Source organism: Trachurus japonicus, chromosome 2, assembly GCF_045865225.1.
Source record: "Trachurus japonicus isolate A0001 chromosome 2, Traja_1.0".
Lineage (NCBI taxonomy): Eukaryota > Metazoa > Chordata > Actinopteri > Carangiformes > Carangidae > Trachurus > Trachurus japonicus.
Window position 1 is genome coordinate 1,489,052 of NC_140908.1, and position 20,341 is coordinate 1,509,392.

Sequence of the window (20,341 nt, forward strand, 5' to 3'; positions counted from 1 at the left end):
AACCACCAGTGATACAAAGATGAACAGTTTAAAACAGTTTACCACTACAAAACATTAGACTACACCACAGTTTGAATCGATGACATCACTCACTCTTCTTATTCTTCTTCACTTCCTGTGGTTTTGATTATTAGTTATTGATCATCCATCAGTTCAAACAACTAACACCAAACAGAATAAATAAATAAATCCATCCTCATTGATCTCAGGTCTTCAAAAAAAAAACAAAAAAAAAACCCAGAACTGTTTATGTTGATGAGTTTCTGCTGCAGACGTGCGTTCACGCGCGGCCACGCACACGCGCACAGGTCAGAAAACAAGGTGACCGCAGCTGGAGCGGAACTCCGCTAGAAAAACATCTGTTTATATTGAACAGCAGCGAGGACGGAGGCCGAGAGAGGACACGCACACCTGGACGTGCACGCATGCTCGTGCGCGGACACACACGCACGCGCCGTCCGGAACCGGGCTTGAACTCTCAGGATGAGTGTGTGTGTGTGTGTGTGTGTGTGTGTGTGTGTGTGTGTGTGTGTGTGTGTGTCCCGGCAGGAAGCAGCAGCAGCAGCAGCAGCTCTCAGATCAGATCAGATCCAAACAATTCTCAGATGGAAAATTTAAAACAAAAAAAAAAGGGAAAATGTAAAAAATAAAATAAAATAAATAATAATAATAATTTTCCTCCACGACCGGAAACAGCCGTCACGGTGTCGCGCGCACAGCTCGCGGATTATTCCACATTTCTTTTCTTTCTTTTCGGTCCCGTCGTCTGTCTGTCTGCTGGTTGATCCCGCTCTTCCTCCTCTCTCTCTCTCTCTCTCCCTCCGTCTCTCTCTCTCCTGCGTCAAGTTACGCACAATAGAACGCAGCGCTTCCGGTATTAGATTTCAAAATAAAACGAACAATCCCAGACGTGAGCTCAGTTTATGGAGTCACAGGTATTTGAACTGAGTTTATTCATTTAAGTAAGGTTTAATTACTCAAATAATGAATGTCATGAATAGTTTTGATAGTTTTATTTATTTGCCATTTTCTTTTTTCTCACATTTTCCCCATTGGTTCAGTTTGATGTTTTCTATTATTGGTATAAGATTATATTTAGATCTCCAAAGCATTCAGAAAAACAAACATTAGTGATAATATTATATGATATAGTGTCTAAATAAACAATACTTCAGACTTCAGTGGTGGAGGTGGAGCTTTTATTTTGAAGGCAGCGCAGCGTTGGTGCTGCTGCTCCTCAGGATGAATGTTTGTGATTTCAATCAGCTGTTTCTGTCACAAACACATGTTCACCTCTCTCTCCTGCTCAAGGAGCTTCATTTATGTCTCTGTTCATTTCATTATAAAACCGTTCATTTATGTCAGAGTCATTCAGACTGAAATACTGATTATTATAATGATTATTATTGATCTGCTCCTGTCTCAATGCACATTTATAATAACTCAGATATGAACTTTAAAAAGGAAGTGGAGCTCAGTGTGACGTCATCATGGTCTAATAAAATTTAATAAAGCTAAAGTTCATTTTGATCTGACACTGACACAGCTCTGACTGATTGATAATCAATAATCTATAACAGATAGCAGCACTGAGGCTTCAATAATTCTGTGTGTGTGTGTGTGTTGGCTGACCTATGATACCACAGCGCCCCCATGTGGATCCAGACGGTGTCACAGAGCCAGATGTTAGAGGAGGAGTCCAAACATCTGGTTCAGGTTGCATCTGATGTCTCCTATAACAGATCAGAATAATAATCAATAATAATTGTAATAATTATAATAATAATCACCTTTATCTTTATAAATCTTACAGAGATCATACGTTTTTACAGCTTTTGTATGTTCACAGTCACTTACAGAGGAGATTTATTGTTTAACAGACGCAGAAAGATCCAGAAAATTTGGCTTGTTTGTGAAATTTTGATAAAATAATGAAAAAATTAATAAAATAAAACAGGGAATTTAGTTTCTTATTAAACTCAGTGTAACAAACCAAACAGAACATTTTCCCAGGGTAAATGAGACTGAGCTGCTGCCTGCCACATGACAACAGTCTGATGATGACCTTTCACCTGCTGCTGTTTGTCAGCTGGAACAGGAAGTGTTGAAATGTCAGAAAGTAAAGACACAGGAAGCAGATGATGTCATAGACTGATCTGAGGCCAGACTCAGACCAGTCCAGCGTTACTCAAACGAGCAGTGAAAAGATTATTTAGTAAACTTAGATAAAAATAGAAATGACCAGTTCCCCAAAAACGAGAACTAGATAAAAACTGGTCAATTCCTCAGAAATAAAAACTAAACTAAAACTGCTTCATCACTCACTAAACTCACTAAAACTTAACTGACATGAAATCAAACTGAAAAACTAAATAAAAACAAAAACTAATGAACGTTTTAAACCGTGGTCCAGACTGATCTGAGACCAGTGTGTGTGTTCAGAGCTGCGTTCACCGACACTCGTGACGGGAGCTGATGACGACTGCGTGATGAACTCCTGATGACCACGAGGTGGTTGGTGACCGACTCATCATGACTCGGCTTGTTCTGGTTCAGGAGAATCTGAAGAGGACGACTCAGCATTCTGAGAAACAGGAAGTGTCTGACCACTGAAGATGTGAGCTTCACACCTCCTCCTCCTCCTCCTCCTCCTCCTTCTTCTGAGCTTCATCTGAACAACATCAACAAACACCACAACAGGAAGTAAAAGAGTGAAGAGACAAACCTCAGTGTCTGTGATTGAACCGTTTCAACAACAACAAAACATTAAATCTATAAAAGAGCAGCTGATCATCACTCTCCTCTGACTGAAGGAAGAAGCAGCTCTGAGAGACTTTCAGCAAACTTTTTATTTTCTATATGCCCACGTGTGTTGTTGCTCCAATAACAGAAACAAGAGAGAATATCATGTGTCCCTTGTCTCCAGCTCCAGAGTCCTAGTTCTGGTTAAACCAATGACTTGTAACTAGTTCCAGGGAGAATGGAGCGTCTCTTGGCTGAAAACCAACCTCGTAAGATCAGAGCCTCCGACCCGGTGTCCCAGCTCTCGTCTCCATGGCGACACCGCCACACAAACGTAACGCGTTAACCCGTAACCCGTAATCTCTTGTTGATGACAGATAAGACTACACAGATATACACATGGTAGATGATAAATAACGTTATCCACCGCTCCATGGATTGATTTCTCACCGGCTTCTTCGTTGGAAACAAATGCACATGAAGGAGAGGAGGGTTAGAGACACAGAGGAGGAGAATTCAGAATTAACTCATTGTATATTAATAAAATGTCCACAGAGCAGAGTTTATGACAGAACAAATAAAAAGCATGAAATAAAGAAACCCAGCAGAGTCCCAACTGTCCAGTGGCCTCCATCAGCCCAGAACCAGAACAGTCTCTGAGGTAGAGGAACAGGAAGTCCCTTCACCTCTGGTTCAAATGTCTTTGATCCAACGCCGGTCATCATCACCATGTGAACAGTCCAGATGTTCAGGTAGCAACCAGGTATCCAGGTGAGTCAATGAGGAGGAGGCAGCGTGCAGCCAGGAAGCTGAGCTTTGTAGTAGATGCACTCTGGAGCAGCAGCAGCTGGACCGACGGAGGAGGTGAAGCGGATCTCCTCATACTGGAATAACAGTCATATAATAACTATTATTCATAATTAACACTGATAGATAGATAGATAGATAGATAGATAGATAGATAGATAGATAGATAGATAGATAGATAGATAGATAGATAGATAGATAGATAGATAGATAGATAGATAGATAGATAGATAGATAGCATTAATTAATAGATAGATAGATAGATAGATAGATAGCATTAGCGTTAGCAGCTGCGTTAGCACCGTGACGTTGTACCAGGTGTGTTGTTTACCTGTGGCATCTCATACGTCACCGGTGAAGGCTCATCCACCAGGAAGTCTCTGCTGCTCTTCTTCTTACAGCAGAGAAACACCGAGGCTAGACCTGCGACAGGTGAGAGCCACACAGACACTCATTAGCACCAGGTAGTTAGCTCCGCCACAGGCTGACTCACTGCGGTTCAGCTTCACTTCCGGTCTCCTAAAGTGGGCGTGGCCACCCGTCTCCCGCGTGTGTGGATAGAGTTCACTTCTGAATGGTCCAAACACACACTATATACCTCCATACTGCTCGTCTGTACTGACCCAAGTGTCCTGAAGCCAAGACATGAAAAAGTTGTTAAGACAAAATATATTTAATCGCTGTTTTTATCCATGTTGTAGCAGTAGCTCCCATGGCTCTGTTGATGTTTGTGCTGCGAGTTGTTCGTTTGTTGTTCTAAAAACAGAGATCAAATTAAGTTTTTCCCAACAACTTTTCCATGTGGCGGCTTCAGGACACTTGGGTCAGTACAGACGAGCAGTATGGAGGTATCTGGATGTTTCATAGTGTGTGTTTTGGACAATTCAAAAGTGAACTCTATCCGCCGCCATTATATGAAAATCCGGACCCCCCCTGGAACTCCTAAAGCGTTTTGATGACTCTGAAAGTTCTCCAAACCCTTTGTTGGCATGATGGTGAGTAGATGATTGGTGAATTATTGATTTTGGGTGAAGTATCCCTTTAGGATTTTTGCACAAGACAGCAACAAAGTTCACTTATAGGTATGGATGTTACTTGGACTGAGGCATTCTGCTTGAGTAAACAGCTCTATGTAAAGACACATTCTTGTTGTTTTGAGGCTGTTATGTTCGAAATTTGTCCATTTTAGTGTCTAAATGTTCAGAAGAGACGTGTCTTGTGAAAAACGAGTCCAAGATTTACTTCAGTGACTATGGAGGGAAAGAATTGGCCACAATCTGAGCTCACGTTCACTCCTCCCACTGGAGTCAACAGACTCAAGACACTGATACAGGAAACTGACTCATAGTCGTTGGTTTCTAAACTGTATTTAGTGTAAGGTACTGAAAGGAAGTGACATACTGCACTAAATTTAAATCAGCAAACAATCATTCTAATTATTGCCATAACTCATTTTCACACAGGAACTTTATACATGGAAACTTAACGAGAGTTTCATGTTTGGTTCTCACTTCCTGCTGCTCGCCTGTGCAAACAGACTGTAAACAGAGACAGTCCAACACACTGACCTATGGTCACCAAGACGAAGAGGCCGTTGAAGGTGAGGGAGCCGTACACAACCGGGTCGCTGAATAACAGGGACCCGGTGCTCTTCTCCTCCTGCAGGCTGGAGTCAGGGCTGCTGGACGGACAAGGAGGAGGAGGAGGAGGAGAAGGAGGAACATCTGGACAGAGATAAACAGACATCAGCTGATCAGTCTCAAAGTCAAAGTCAAAACTACTTTGTCACAGTTTTCCTCAGTTGCTTTGGTGCATTTCTCACATTTGCACAACAGTGAATGATGCATTTCTCAAAACAATTAGTACAAACTGCAAAGCCTAGTGGATAACCTGCAAAAGTTCATTCCTCAAAAGCAAGTATTCATGTTAATGATGAACAAGATAGTCACATGGCTTTGTCATGTTTTCATTATGACATTTCATTTGTGACGTGTCTAAAAGCATTCGTTGTTTGTTCAGAGGAAGGAGAACTTATGACCATGATGTGCACAAATGACTAAATGTTGTGAAGGTTAAACTAATGGTTATGAGAATTTTAATTCTGATCTGAGAAATGCACCAGTGTGGATGTTGTGGTGTGTCCATGGCGGGAGTCAATGACCCCTGACCCCTGATCAGGCTCTTACCTGAGAACAGGAGGAAGGTGTCCAGGTAATGAATGCTGGTATTGTTCCTATTGCCGCAGTAGTAGAGTCTGCAGTCGTCTGCTGTGACGTGTGTGATGTTCAGCCTGTTCTCCTGGAGCAGGAACTTGCTTCTGTCAGATGGAGAATACTGATTCTGATCTTGCTTTCCAGAAAAGGTCCGTCCGATGAACGCTCTGAGATTTCCATGGATCTGTATGAACCAGTACAGGTCTGAGCTCTTCCCAGAGCAGGTGATGGTGACACTCTGACCCAGCTCCACCTTCACCTCCGTCAGGTTGTTGGCCTCCACATGGAGCAGCAGCAGCAGCAGCAGCAGCCTCCGCTGCAGCTCCATGGTCGACTGACAGCAACGCTCACAGACAGAAGAAGAAGAAGACACCACCACTTCCTGTTTCTTGAGGTGCTGATGTGGGTGTCATCATTACATCTTAACCACAAAGTCAGAGTTTCAACAGACGGAAGTGAAGTGAAGTGAAGTGAAGTGGGCTGATCACCAGATTATACATTGATTATAGATACTGCATCTACAACAAGTCATCTTCACATCAGTACTGCAGTAATACTGTAGAACTGCAGTAATACTGTAGAACTGAACTAACTGAAGTAGGGCTGCAAGTTAACTAACGATCATTTTGATTAGTTGTTTGGTCAATAAAATGTTACAAAATGTCCATCAGTGTTTCCCAAACCACCAGACGTCGTCCTCAAATGTCTTGTTTTGTCCACAAACCAAAGAGAGACTCAGTTTATTGTCATAAAGGAACAAAGAAACCAGAAATATTCACATTTAAGAAGCTGGAATCAAAAACTACTCAAGCCGATTAGATTATCAAAATAGTTGACGATTAATTTAATAATCGATTAGTTGTTGCAGCTCTAAACTAAAGGAGTACAGGTACACTGACAGCAGGAGTACTGCAGTAGTATCTACTATGGTATGTATTACAGTAGTAGTAGTAGTAGTAGTAGTAGTGGTCCTCTAAAACTGAGACAGTGGCTCCATCTTGTGTCAGAAACGAGTCACTGCTTCACTCCTCTCCTCCTTGTTGTGGTTCTCCACCACATCTTTAAGGTCTTGGTCGAACTGTGACAGTAAATCTGAAGCGCCATGGAAACCCCGTTGTCGTCCTGCTATCTGTGGACACACAGCACTGATTCCTTCATATTACAGCTTGACAGAGTTAGACTGAAGCTAATGAGCTCAGTCCAGGGATCTTTCTGGAGTGGAGCCTTCAGCACCAAGTCTCACTGAAGCATTTGGTGCAGTACATGGTTTTAATCAATGACCAGAGTGTTGCTTCATGAAATGATGTAAATATCAAGACACATGTCACATTATCTGAAGAGGACAACTCAGCATTCTGAGAAACAGGAAGTATTTGACCGCTGACGATGTGAGTCACTAGCAGCTTCACACCTCCTCCTCCTTCTGGACTTTGTCTGAACAACAAACACCACAACAGGAAGTAAAACAGTGAAAAAACAAACTGCAGCATCTGTGATCAAACCATTTCAACAACAAAACATTAAATCTACAAAAGAGCAGGTAATCCTCGCTCTCCTCTGACTGAAGGAAGAAGCAGCTCTGAGAGACTTTCAACAAACTTTTTATTTTCTATATGTCCACGTGTGTTGTTGCTCCAATAACATACAGAGAGAATATCTTGAAAACAAATGCACATGGAGGAGAGGAGGGTTAGAGAGGAGGAGAGACCGGACCTGGATAGTTCAGATTTAACACATTGTATATTTTTTAACTTTCTTTTTCATTTTCATTTTGCAACAACAAGCTTATCAAAAAGCAAAATCAAGTGTCCACCAGTGGCCTCCATCAGTCCAGAACCAGAACAGTCCACAGTCCTCATGCAGGTCTGTGCTCTTAGGTGGAGTCCCTTCACCTCTGGCCATCACCATGGGAACAGTCCAGATGTTCAGGTATCCAGGTGTGCAGTGAGTCAGTGTGGAGGCAGCCTGCACCTTGGACGCTGAACTTTGGAGTAGATGCACTCTGTCGTATACTGGAACAACATATAGAATAACTTTTATTCATTAGATAGATAGATAGATAGATAGATAGATAGATAGATAGATAGATAGATAGATAGATAGATAGATAGATAGATAGATAGATAGATAGATAGATAGATAGATAGATAGATAGATAGATAGATAGATAGATAGATAGATAGATACCAGGTGTGTTGTTTACCTGTGGCGGTGGAGGCTCATCCAAGTCTCTGCTGCTCTTCTTCTTGGAGTAGAGAAACACCGAGGCTGCACCTGTGACAGGTGAGAGTATAGCTGAGGACACACACTACGGCTCATTTGAAAGGTGAAACTTTCTGCTTCAAATGGGAACAAACTGTTTATTTCTACATGTCTCTGTTCCTGAGCAATCCCAAACTAACTTTTATGAAATGTGCACTGTTTGTGCGTTCACTCTTCCCACTGGAGTCAATAGACTCAAGACACTGATACAGGACAAGACTCATCGTCTTGGTTTCTAAACCGTCTCTGGTGTAATGTTCTGAAAGGAAGTGACATACTGTACTGCACTAAATTTAAATTAGCAAATAATCATTCTAATTATTGACATAACTCATTTAGTCACACAGGAACTTGCATGGAAACTTAACGAGTGTTTCATGTTTGATACAGTCCAACACACATATGGTCACTAAGACGAAGAGGCTGTTGAGGATGACGGAGCCGTACAGGACCGGGACACTGCTCTGATCCTCCTGTCGGCTGGAGTCAGGGCTGCTGGAAGGACAAGGAGGAGGAGGAGGAGGAGGAGGAACATCTGGACAGAGATAAACAGACATCAGCTGGTCAGTCTCAAAGTCAAAACTACTTTATTTTTCTGTTCATCGCAAAGAACGTCATAGTGCAGATGTGGACACACACAACACAATGACAACAACACATCCTGACACATATAAACTCACATAGGTACATGCTGTCATTCCGACATCCCAACATTTAGACATACCGCTATTCCGACATGCCCCACCATTCAGGCGTTGTTGACATTCAGAGAAAAGGTCTTCACTGTGCAGCTGAAATGTGAGTTTGTTGTATCAAGCTGTTTGTATGAGTCACTCTTTTCTATTGTTTCACTATTAACAGAGTGTGGATGTGGTGGCGTGTCCATGGCTGCTCAGGGAACACTTCCTGTTGACTGTGTCAGTCAAACTGAGACTGTAGTACTAACAGTACTCACACCTAGTCTGTAGCAGTAACGGTGCTGGTTGACCCCTGACCCCTGATCAGGCTCTTACCTGAGACCAGGAGGAAGGTGTCCAGATAATGAATGTTGCTGTTGTTGTACTTCTCGCCACAGTAGTAGAGTCTGCAGTCGTCTGCTGTGACGTTGGTGATGTTCAGCCTGTTCTCCTGGAGCAGGAACTTGCTTCTGTCAGATGGAGAATAGAGACTTTGCCCCGGCTTTCCAGAAAAGGTCCGTCCGATGAATGCACTGAGATTTCCATGGATCTGTATGAACCAGTACAGATCTGAGCTGTTGTCAGAGCAGGTGATGGTGACACTCTGACCCAGCTCCACCTTCACCTCCGTCAGGTTGTTGGCCTCCACATGGAGCAGCAGCAGCAGCAGCAGCAGCAGCAGCAGCCTCCGCTGCAGCTCCATGGTCGACTGACAGCAACGCTCACAGACAGAAGAAGAAGAAGAAGAAGAAGACATCACCACTTCCTGTTTCTTGAGGTGCTGATGTGGTGTCATCATTACATCTTAACCACAAAGTCAGAGTTTCAACAGACGGAAGTGAAGTGAAGTGAAGTGAAGTGGGCCGACCAACAGATTATACATTGATTATAGATACTGCATCTACAACAAGTCATCTTCACATCAGTACTGCAGTAATACTGTAGAACTGCAGTAATACTGTAGAACTGAACTAACTGAAGTAGGGCTGCAAGTTAACTAACGATTATTTTCATTATAGATTAATTAGCCTAGTTTATATTATAATAGCCCAGATAGCAAAATGACATTGAATCAACGTTGAATTATGGTCAGAAAGGTTGATTGTTGGTTATGGTTGAAAAATCAATGCTAGATCAACGTTCTAAAAATTTAATGTTGAAAATATGACATTGAATCAACATTGAAGGATGGTTGAAATTGTACATTGAAATGCCAACATTGAATCAACATTGTTTCACTGATGCTGTTTCAATGCATTGAACTGGGTGAGACCACATAATGAGAGGAAGGGGGTGTCAAACATATTCAATTAAGCACCTTATGCTGTAGACGTGATTTTTTTTTTACTGTTAAAATCCTCTGAAGGCTTGTGTCTAGTTCATGACAAAAACGTCTACAATTTGTTCTCAGACAGAGAGCAAGGAGTGGAGCAGTCCAACGCTCCACTTTACACCTAGTGGTGGTACATCCCAACTGCCAGGCGGCAGCAGTCGGCTTTTTTTTTCTCTCCCCTCTTTGACAGCGCTGGACCCTGCTCCTGTTAAAGTAAGTTAAAAATATTTTTATTTTACTGATTATAAAGATATTAGCTGTGTTTTTTGCTTAATGGAGTTTATTAAATTTTGTTCATGATGTATTTTAACTGGCACGTTTTCAAGCATACAGCTTCGGTTTAGCTGTCCAGGTGAGTGATAAAAACTGTTAATTTGAGAGTAAATATTATACAATACACGGTCTAAAATAGCATTCGACATCCACCAAAGGCTTTTAGACTAGTTTTCGGCGTGAGACCTAGTGGCATAGCTACCGGTAGCCTAACTGTAAAGCTGCTGGTCTGTGTTGTGGCTGGAGCAGCTGCCGTTAGCGCAGCTCCACCTGAGCTTTGTGAATTACCGGCGACCGGAGCGTCTCAGCAGCAGCTCGGACGTCCTGTGTCGGGGAAACGCTTATTTACGTGACAAAATAATCAATGACAATTGCCTGACATTTTGTTTGTTTTACATGTAGGTTAAAAGGTGTGAGAGGCTGAGCCATGCCTCCGTCTAGGACACAGCGCTGCCGGGAAGAGTCCGTGAAGATGAGCACATAACCCCGGACCTCCCTATCCCGGCTCCCTGTCCCATCCCGGTTCCACTACAAAGTCCTGCTGCTCAGCTGCTCAGCCACAAGTGCATCAACAGACACACGTCTCCTTCTACAACAACTCATCACTCCACACACAGTCCACCCGCAGACAGCTGCTCCTCCGGACCCACCGGAGGGGGACACACCTCTGGAGCTGCCTCCTCCTCCAGCTGAGGACAGCAGCACAAAGACTGGACTCTTTACAAACAGGCCTGAACACCTTTAACTAACAGCTGTATGGATTAGGTAACGTTATGCCCTCTGGTGAGCGAGCCTTTCTTTGAATGAAAAGTGCATTATAAGTTAAATCGATTATTATTGTCATTAATAATTAATAAAATGCTGGCTGTACAATGTAATGGCTCCTATGTGTAGTTCCCCGAGTCAAGCTCTATGTTTTTGTTTTGCTCGTAGCTTTGTTATTTCATGTGCGGTGCCACGGCTCCGATCGGGAGACTGATAAAACTAGGAGAACTAATTAAGTCATATGTTTTCACATAAACTTGCCTTTTCAGAATAAACCTTGAATATTAAAAGCCTGTTTTCTGTCACTTTTTTCAGTTATTCGAATATGTTTAGTATGATTCCATATTTTTGGACTAAAATAACATTTATATCTGCCTACAATTAACACAGATACTTCCATTTAGATAACAGTCGATTCAGTAACATGTTTTCAATGTAAAATCAACTAAAAATATAGCAGCAGATTGCTTTTAGATGAACGTTGAATCAGTGTTGATTCAGTATCAGTTAATGGTTGAAAATATGACGTTGATTCAACATCTATCATAACGAGCGCTTTCAATGTTGATTAAATGTCGGGAATCAATGTTGATTCAACGTAGCTGCCTGACCATACTTCAACGTTGATTCAATGTCATTTTGCTATCTGGGAGGCTATGTACGTAAATATTTTGTAAAAATGCTTTGGCAACAACACATTTCTGTTCATGCCAATAAAGCTGTTTGAATTGAATTGAATTGAGAATACAGTCTGTCACCATTTAAGAATAACTGGTTTGTTTAAGCTCTGTTTTGGATGATTCAAGCAGCTATTTCTGGAAATCCTTGTATGATTTGCTGATTTTAACTTTTACAAATCTACGTTAAAAACAAATCATCATCATCATCATCATCATCATCATCATCATCATCATCATCATCATCATCAAAACGAAAAGTGCTACGTACAGAAAATAAAGAAATCGGATCCTGCTTCACGTCTTCTCTTCTTTAACTCAGTGCTTTTATTTTGAAGGTTTTATAGACTGGGTGGGAGGTTACATTTTCGGTCCGATGTCGAAAGTGAAAGTGTATGGAACATAAAAGGAAACAGCAGACGCATGAAGTCGTCGTGTCCAGCAGCGGAGCAGAACTGTCAGAATATTTCTTAAAACGTAAATGACAGAAACTGTGAAGTCTGAACGCGGGATGAGAGACTCTCAGCCAGGTAAGACTGAAGACTGAAGCAGAGCAGCTGGACAGTTTGTGGCGTCGGGCGGGGCTTCATATGCAGACAAGTTTACTCAGGCTTTATAGTTGAGTTCAGGCCTCAGAGTTCAGTTCGGTTCAGAGAAAACACCTGTGGACGATGATTCCTGCGTTTACAATATACAGTGTCGCGTTAACGTTACTCTACGTAAGGTGAAGCTCACCTGGTCCGCTCTGTTTACTGGTTAGTTCAAGTTTAGTCTCAGTTTGTAGGCTAACGTTACTGAACTTCCTGTTTCTCTGGATCCAAGTTCGTGTCTGCTCCACACCGGCTCAGAGACAAACACTGTGTCCCCACCACGTGTAATTAATAGCTAGCCTAACTAACGAGTTACTGCAGATTCATTGATCAAACTAAACGTAATCAACACATAAAGTATTATTATTACTACAGTAAGACTTTATTGATTGTAAACTGTCCAACAGTGGAAAGCTTTGAATTTAGCTCCAGCTATTGTCCTAGTGACATGCACGTGATGTGAGGACCATGCCATTGTGTGACCATTGGATGATGTGTGCACACATGCACTATGTAATCTACATTATTCTGTTAGCTTTTACATTTGGAATCTAAAGTATGTTTTGATGCCAACAGTTTTATATTTTTGGTAATTTGAAAAATATATATTGAAAAATATATATTTTTCAAATTCGGGGTTTTAATTTGTGGCAGATTATTCCTGCACAGTGGCGTACTTTGCTTTAGTGAAACACATGAACGCTTCTTCCACCACCATTCAGACAGAACATTTGACATGTTCGTATGTGATGGAGGAGCAGGAAGCAGCCTACTAAAAAGCCAAATAAAGAGTCACGTTAGCATTAGGCTACATGACAGTAGATTACATTCAGCTATACGTGTATTTAGTGCACACTGTAATGTGAAAATGACGTTATAACACATTTATGAAAATCAACGTTTTCTGTGTGGACTGACATCATTTACAGATATGATGTTGAACAGTGGACACTGAGCCTGGCAGAGCGTGCGCTTCCCGCCCATACACTGGTGGACTGTGTTGGACTTTCTCTGACCTTTGGGCGGTGGAGGAGGACAACTCAGCCGAGACACTGGCTGAAATGACAGAAGTGAAGCGGAGACACCGAGACCTGAGCTCAGAGATTCAGAGGTCAGTTTAAAATGAAACCGGAGTGACGTTAAGTGTCAGTTAATCATCCGTTGACGTTGGCATGGCGACGGAAGCTACTGTTGGCAGGGTAACGGAAGCGCGACTGTTAACTACCACAAAAAAAAAAAACTACCGTTAAAGCGGCAGGCATAACAGACAACCTACGGTAACTTAATTTACAGACAACTAAAGTAACCAGCACACTGTTCGCGTGGTTTATTAGCAGGTTAGTCAACTTTTTTTTTCTTCTTTTTTCTATTAACCAACAAAAATTATGTATTTAATAGCTAATTAATTTATTCAGGCTGACGAGTCAGTTAACGTTTTTGTGCCAGTTAACGTTACTGTTAGCTAACATTTTTGTGCTTTCCCTGTCTAACATATTTGGGATATATAGCCTATACTGTATATAAAACTGTGGTCAGTCAGGTGTAACCAGTGGCGTTTTTACATGTAAAAAAGTGGTGGGGCACCATCATTTCATAGAGCTGCACACCAGAAAAAACACAGTGCTTTCTGTTGTTACTGATATGTTCATCAGGGATCCATGCATTGTAGCAATCACACAAGCCTAAATGAAGAATGTAAGATTCCACATCATAATTTGACAAAACCAAACTCAGAGCAAATGAGAGAACAAGGAGGGAGCAGCAAAGAGCTCAGTACTGAAGGCCACAACGGAGACACACACACGACTGTTAGGGAACAGATCCATTCTATGACAACAACCTTATGACGAAGACAACAACAACAACAACAACCTTATGACACTCGTCACCGTCTGGAGATCCAGTGTAACGGATGTGCACTTACTCCACCCATAAAGGACGTGCTAACCAACCCGCCAAGTGGTTGTCAACCTCTTGGCAAAGAGGTTAGCATCGTCGCCTCCATTGCGGGAGGTCGTGGGATCGAACCCCACCTAGGGCAGGCTGTGAGAAACACAACGCAGAGGGCCAGATATGACATCGGCCACACCAGCACAACAATAGCGGATAAAAAAAAAACAATAGCGGATTTCTATTACAATTAATTACAAACGTGAATTATCCCACTGCTTTAAATCTATAACAACCTATTGTTCCGTTTGTATAAAATAAATAAACATAGTAAATGCACAGACCAGCGCCATAGAGTGCCGAAGCGGAAGCAGCCCCATGGGTCCTCAATTCGAAAAAAGGCTCCATAGAAATGAACGAGAGTCCAAGATTTATTTTGTGATCCGTTTGAATTGTGCCATGACAAAAAAATATGACCTCTACCTGTTTAAAACATCACGTTTCATGCCGAGAAATCAGCAGTTTGTCGTAAAACGGCAACAGAAGAATGTATTTTGTGTGACGACGCTCTGCGGACTACAGATCTGGTGTCCCACAAAAAATACGTCACCAACTGACACGGGAAAGGGCGCCATGTGGTGACGTCACCTACGCGACTTGTAGTCTTTCTGGTTACGGATTCTTCGGAATTTTATTTTACAATAGGTTTACAACAAACTGCTGATTTCTCGGCATGAAACGTGATGTTTTAAACAGGTGGAGGACATTTTTTTTTGTCATGGCACATGGCACAACGGATCACGAATGAGTCCCGTTCATTTCTATGGAGCCTTTTTTCGAATTGAGGATCCATGGGGCCGTTACTTCCTGCTTCCGCTTCGGCACTCTATAAAGGCAGCATGATGATGAATACGCTGTCACTCACCAATACTGGACTGCTGGATCTGTCGAACCGGACCCGAACGGACCGCCGGAGCAATTCACTCTCATTCAAGACAATCACAACATTTCCTCGGCGCGCACCGCGGTCACCAGTCAGTCTGAGCTCCGGTCAGTCCGGTGGACGGCGCCGCCTCGGCAGGTGTTCTCACGGATGAACGTGAACGGAGGAGGCAGAGACGTCTCCCCGGTGTGAGGCTCAGTGTGGCGGAAGCCGCGGTACCAGGTGGTCGGACTTCAGGCCGTATTTAACAGCACAGTCAAACTCAGATGACTGGACAAACTGTGTAAAGATCGAGCTGTCAGTCAGCTTTGTATCGATCAGGTGATGATCAGCTGTTCCACCTGGTGATGTCGATCATTTTTCCAAGTTACGGTAGTTAGTGTTGTCTAGATCAGCTGGATCAGCTAGTTTCCTCTGGGAGAGTTTTGTTTTTCCCGCTTCTTGCCGACTGTCCAGACACGTCACAGACAGAGAGCCAATCAGCTCTGCCATGCGAGATGACGCTGCGGTGGGGCTCCGGGCTGACTGCCCCACTGTCCATCACATTTCTGCCGTCTACATTAATGTATAAACGCTCTGAGCATGCGCAGTCGTGTTTTCTCCTGTACACAGTACTTTGCATTGAGAGAGAGGGGCAGCTCCAGCTCTGCCCTACCGACGCAGATCGCAGTCTGCACCGATGCAACTCCGTAACCATGGCTACCACAGACGCTAATCAGAGGAACTGCGGTCCGAAGCAGCGAGGGAGGGACAAATAAACCTCAACTAAAATCGTAACACAAATTATATATTATTTAGAAAAATGCTGTATTCGTAGATAACAAATTATACAAGATAATAACCATTGAAGATTAGAAATAACATAATGTGTTGGCACTCTTTTCCTCTCGTGATGACTGGTGGGGCTCTGCCCCACCTGCCCCTAATGACCAGTCGCCACTGGGTGTAACGCACTGCTGTTCAAATGAAATGGATGATGGTGGAGGAGACATTGAATGTCTTGCCATCGCTTGGGTTCAGGGTAATAGCTACTGGTAACTTTTGTGTAAAATCGTCTCATCCCAGCGTCGTCCAGTATCATGTTCCCATAGGAAAGCAAAATCCAAGAAGAGATCTCATTGTTGTATCTTTCATTTCTCCTAGACACAAATGAGCTATTTTTGATACTAAGGTGAGACCCAAGGCTTTTTCTCCTGCTTCTCAACTTCAACTCAGGAGAAACAAGTAAGGGATAATGTATAGTTCGGAGGTTGTTATGGAGAAATAAACCCTGACAGGTTGTATGTATTCATACAACCTGAAGGGGTTTATTTCTCCATAACAACCGACCAACTATACATTATCCCGCTTAGAACACGGCCTACAACTAAATCATTCAATAATGTAACACAAAAAAATGATAAAAAGAGATTTTATTCATGTAAAATTAGACCGTTGCTAGGGACGCCGTTCTGACCAGCGCAGCACAGAAAAGAGAAAGTATGCAGGATATTTACTTTATGTTTCATTTTTACCGTCATTAAATAGCTTCGGACTAATAGTGATGTTAGATAAACGACTTGTAACCTGTTACAGGGAGAGTGGAGGCTCCTTATTTCCACATCGTGGCTGAAAAGTAAACTTGCATCAGAACCTCTGACCCAGTGTCACAGCTCCTCTCCTCTCTGTAGCACCGCGACTCCGCGACACAAACGCATCCCATAATCTCTTGTTTATGACGGATACGACTACACAAAATACACGTAACGTGTATGGTAATCCATCGATCCACTGATTGATTATCAAAGGCTTCAAATGCACGAACGGGAGGAGGCTCAGCAAAACAGCGGCCGTGACCGGACATGCAGAGTCGGCCGTTGCTATGGAGTCCCTAGCAACGGTCCGCTCAGCGGTGGTCTATCGAGAAATAAACACCGCAGAATATTGGTGATTGACCAATCAGAATCGAGTATTCAAGAGAGCCGTGTTCTAAGCACATATAATCTCATGCTTGAGATCATATGAGACCAAAGAAAGAGCTCAAAGAAAACTCAGCTCCAAAGATCTCATTCTTCTCAAATATGTCTCAGTTTTCTCATAGTGGCCTCAGGATTTTATAGCTCATCTGTGTCTCACTCTGATCAAAGGAAGAGATCACTAAATTATATTGAATAGGTCTCATTTTTTCAAATTACCGCAGACAGTTAAAGTGCAAAGGATTGTGGGAAAATAAACGGTCACTGCTGTATTCTTCTGCCCGCGAAATTGAAAATTGAAGGAGGACAAAGGACCGGAGTTTTCTTTCAAATTTGTCTGTGAACTGAACTCAACAAACAAACAAAAAAGGTCAGTATATACTATTATATATTTATCATTAACATATGAGATTCATTGTTAACATTTGTATTATATTAGCTGAGACAACTTAAATGAAGTTCACTTGCTAGCTAAATTTGCTGAAACTGCCGTATTATGACCGTTAACACACATTCACTGCCAACTCAGAAAGCTCGGAAAATGCTGCAGCATCTAAATTAACTGAATTGAACAGTCTCAACACACTATATAACATAACAGCTTGGTTAATGTTATTTATTCACAACGTTTCGTCGTCGTTTTCGTCCTATTGTTGTTTGAGTAACACAGATTAAACGTCTCATTGATTTTAACGTGAGGTCCATAAATCGGCGGAGGGGTTGGTCGTTGGTAACCTAACAACAAGCAAAGCAGATGCCACTGGAGCAGAGAGCGGTCGGATCGAGCAGAGAAAATAAAAGGAGAAGAGTTTTCCAAAGTTTTGATTACAAGTTGTGTTTGTAGATTCCATTTAGGTTCATGGTGGACTTCTGATGGCTGGTCGTGGGCGGACGTGAAGACCAAACGAAGCCGGTGAGTAATTTACCGTAAATACATTAAATAAACGTAATTTTACCGGCATGAAGAGGGGAGGGAAGGGGAGGGCAGGAGAGGCGAAGAGAGGAGGTTACTACATGGAGCCTTCTCCTCCTCTCTCGTCCTCTGCTCCTCTTGGACAGGAGGAGAGGTAACAACCAGATATGTCCCCAAGCAGTTCACACTGGCCGCCGAAGCGCCGCGAATAGCCACGGAATGGAGCACGCTTCCTTTCGGCACCCTTGTTAACCGATAGTGTAGTTCATACCAGACCAAGGGGGCAGTTGTCGGTCTGAGAAGTGAAGCTCACTTCCGCGTTCAAAAAACTGCAATCCCCTCGGCTTCCTCTGGGGGCTGGTGTCAGAAAGCAGCATTCCCTATAGACCCCATGTTAAAATCGCCGATTTTACATCCTCAATAAACATGATCAAAGCCTGGTGTCAACACGTTTTTTGGTCTCAATCGATAGTTTCTACCCCCGCACACACTCTGAGGGAGGTGAATTTTTTTTTAACTCTACCATTTTACTGTTATTAGGTTAAAAATCTGGCCAATTAGGGCGCGGAAACATTGAGTGACAGGTCCGGAGCGGTCCATGGACAGCTGCTTTGAGGCCAGTGGGCGGGTTCTCGGCTGGCCAATCCAACATGGCGCTGTTCAGGCCGACATATATGAGTCACAAAAACGACTCCCCAAAACCAATGGGTGACGTCACGGATGCTACGTCCATTCTTTTTACAGTCTATGGACCAGACGCGAAGCACCGCGATCCTCCGCGGCCGCCTTGCGCCGGCGTCTGGTCTATTTTGTGCGCGAGCCGCAATCGTCAATACTGTCAAACACGAGACAATCCGGAGCTATTTTCAAAATAAAATACAGAGATTGACAAATACCAGAGGCCAAAGTGTGTACATTTGTAGCCTATTTGTGTTTATTAATCTAAACACAGCGTTTTGGAGTTGTTTGATTGTGTACAAAATCTACATTAACACAAAAGGCCTGTATCACTGTCATTATGGAGTAAGATATTTCTCTAGCATTTTGATTAATACACTTGGATGGAACCATTGGTGTATAGTCAAGTCATTTTACAGATAGCTGAATTTACATACAGTAATAGTGTATTAAAATATGCTAGGAAAGTATCTAACTCATGTAAGCCCCATTTCTCTGTTTTGTGTTCATCCTACAGTATGAGGCGGTGCACAACGATGGAAAACTGGAAAACAGTAGGAGGAAGCCAAGCTTAAAAAGGCCTTCATAAATAAATGCAGTCAGAGGTCAGTAAAGTGACTGGCTTTTCGGACATAACGTTTAAAACCGCCCCCTTGTTCACCAGTAGTGAATTTCTTTTACCGTTGATAGACATCTTTTTACACCAGTGGTTCTCAACTGGTGGGTCAGGACCATTTTCAGTGGGTTGCAGATTCAATGATCTTTTGTAACTTTTTTCAAAATTACAACTTGTTTTTATTATGACTTTCTTCCTCAATTCTATGACTTTTTCTCAATTCTATGACTTTTTTCTCAAAAATTGTGACTTTTCTTTTTTTTTAAGTGACTTTTTTCCTCAAAAATTGACAAGAATATGTGCTAATGAATGTGATTGATATCACTGTTAGAATGTAAGGCCTGGTTCACTCTTGTAAAATGGTATGTGTGTTGAATTAATGCAAAATAAATGGAGCTTCAGTTCATTCACAGTTGGTTCTTATTTATTTCTTCCATTTTATTCTCAATTTTGTTTAACTTTAGTCTCAAAGTCATTCTCACATGATCTCAGTTTTTCTCCTAGGGGGGTTTTAGGAGCAATAATTCAGATTGAGGTGATCTCAAGAAGAGAAGCAATTGAGATCTGTCTTACAACTCTTTGCTGTGACTGACCTGTCAGAAGGAATCTCAGCAACACCTCATTAGGTTTCAAGCTCAAAGTGAAAAATTTCTAACTTGAACTATGAAGTTGTTTTGATAATAAAGTATTAGTGAAATTAACGGTTACTCTCCCTCTCCTCCTGTTAGACACTAAGCTTTCTGGGGGAGATGCCATCGTTGATTGAGGCAGGGAGGTCTTGCACAGCCAGTTTCAGAAGATACAACCAGACACTATGATTGGATGAGACTGTGTCAAGAAAGGTCTCTACATGGGGGCAAAGGGACGCTGCAAGTGGCAAGACTCAGGTAAGTGAAAATGTGTCTTGAAGTGATATTTTAAATTGTCTGTTGAACTTGAGATACAAGAGTCAAAATACTCATTAAGTCAATGATACAGTAATTCATGTACTTATGTACAGTATATCC

General features: G+C 42.3%; 3 protein-coding genes and 1 long non-coding RNA gene across 4 annotated transcripts in view; 1 reads left to right on the plus strand and 3 right to left on the minus strand.

The window, feature by feature from the left end:
* The window catches only part of LOC146990488 (uncharacterized), a 51,031-nt gene extending 48,448 nt beyond the window's left edge, over positions 1–2,583 (minus strand). Inside the window, exon 1 of the mRNA XM_085803657.1 lies at positions 2,455–2,583. Coding sequence (XP_085659783.1) covers positions 2,455–2,583 — 129 coding nt within the window. The remainder of the gene's footprint in view (positions 1–2,454) is intronic.
* A 717-nt stretch (positions 2,584–3,300) lies between these two features.
* Positions 3,301–6,163, minus strand: LOC146990489 (uncharacterized). Its single transcript, XM_085802916.1, has 4 exons — positions 5,736–6,163; positions 5,118–5,273; positions 3,881–3,972; positions 3,301–3,626 (listed from the first exon to the last, which is right to left on the minus strand). Exons 1-4 carry the CDS (start codon positions 6,088–6,090, stop codon positions 3,519–3,521), a joined length of 711 nt encoding a protein of 236 aa, XP_085659042.1. The 5' UTR covers positions 6,091–6,163; the 3' UTR covers positions 3,301–3,518.
* A 1,491-nt stretch (positions 6,164–7,654) lies between these two features.
* Positions 7,655–8,524, minus strand: LOC146990490 (uncharacterized). Its single transcript, XR_015037886.1, has 3 exons — positions 8,425–8,524; positions 7,966–8,036; positions 7,655–7,774 (listed from the first exon to the last, which is right to left on the minus strand). It is a non-coding gene; the product is annotated as an uncharacterized LOC146990490 (long non-coding RNA).
* Positions 8,525–20,098: 11,574 nt separating this feature from the next.
* LOC146990491 (uncharacterized) overlaps positions 20,099–20,341 on the plus strand; it is a 64,870-nt gene continuing 64,627 nt past the window's right edge. The window contains exon 1 of the mRNA XM_085794750.1: positions 20,099–20,221. The gene's annotated coding sequence lies outside the window, so the exon portion shown is untranslated. The remainder of the gene's footprint in view (positions 20,222–20,341) is intronic.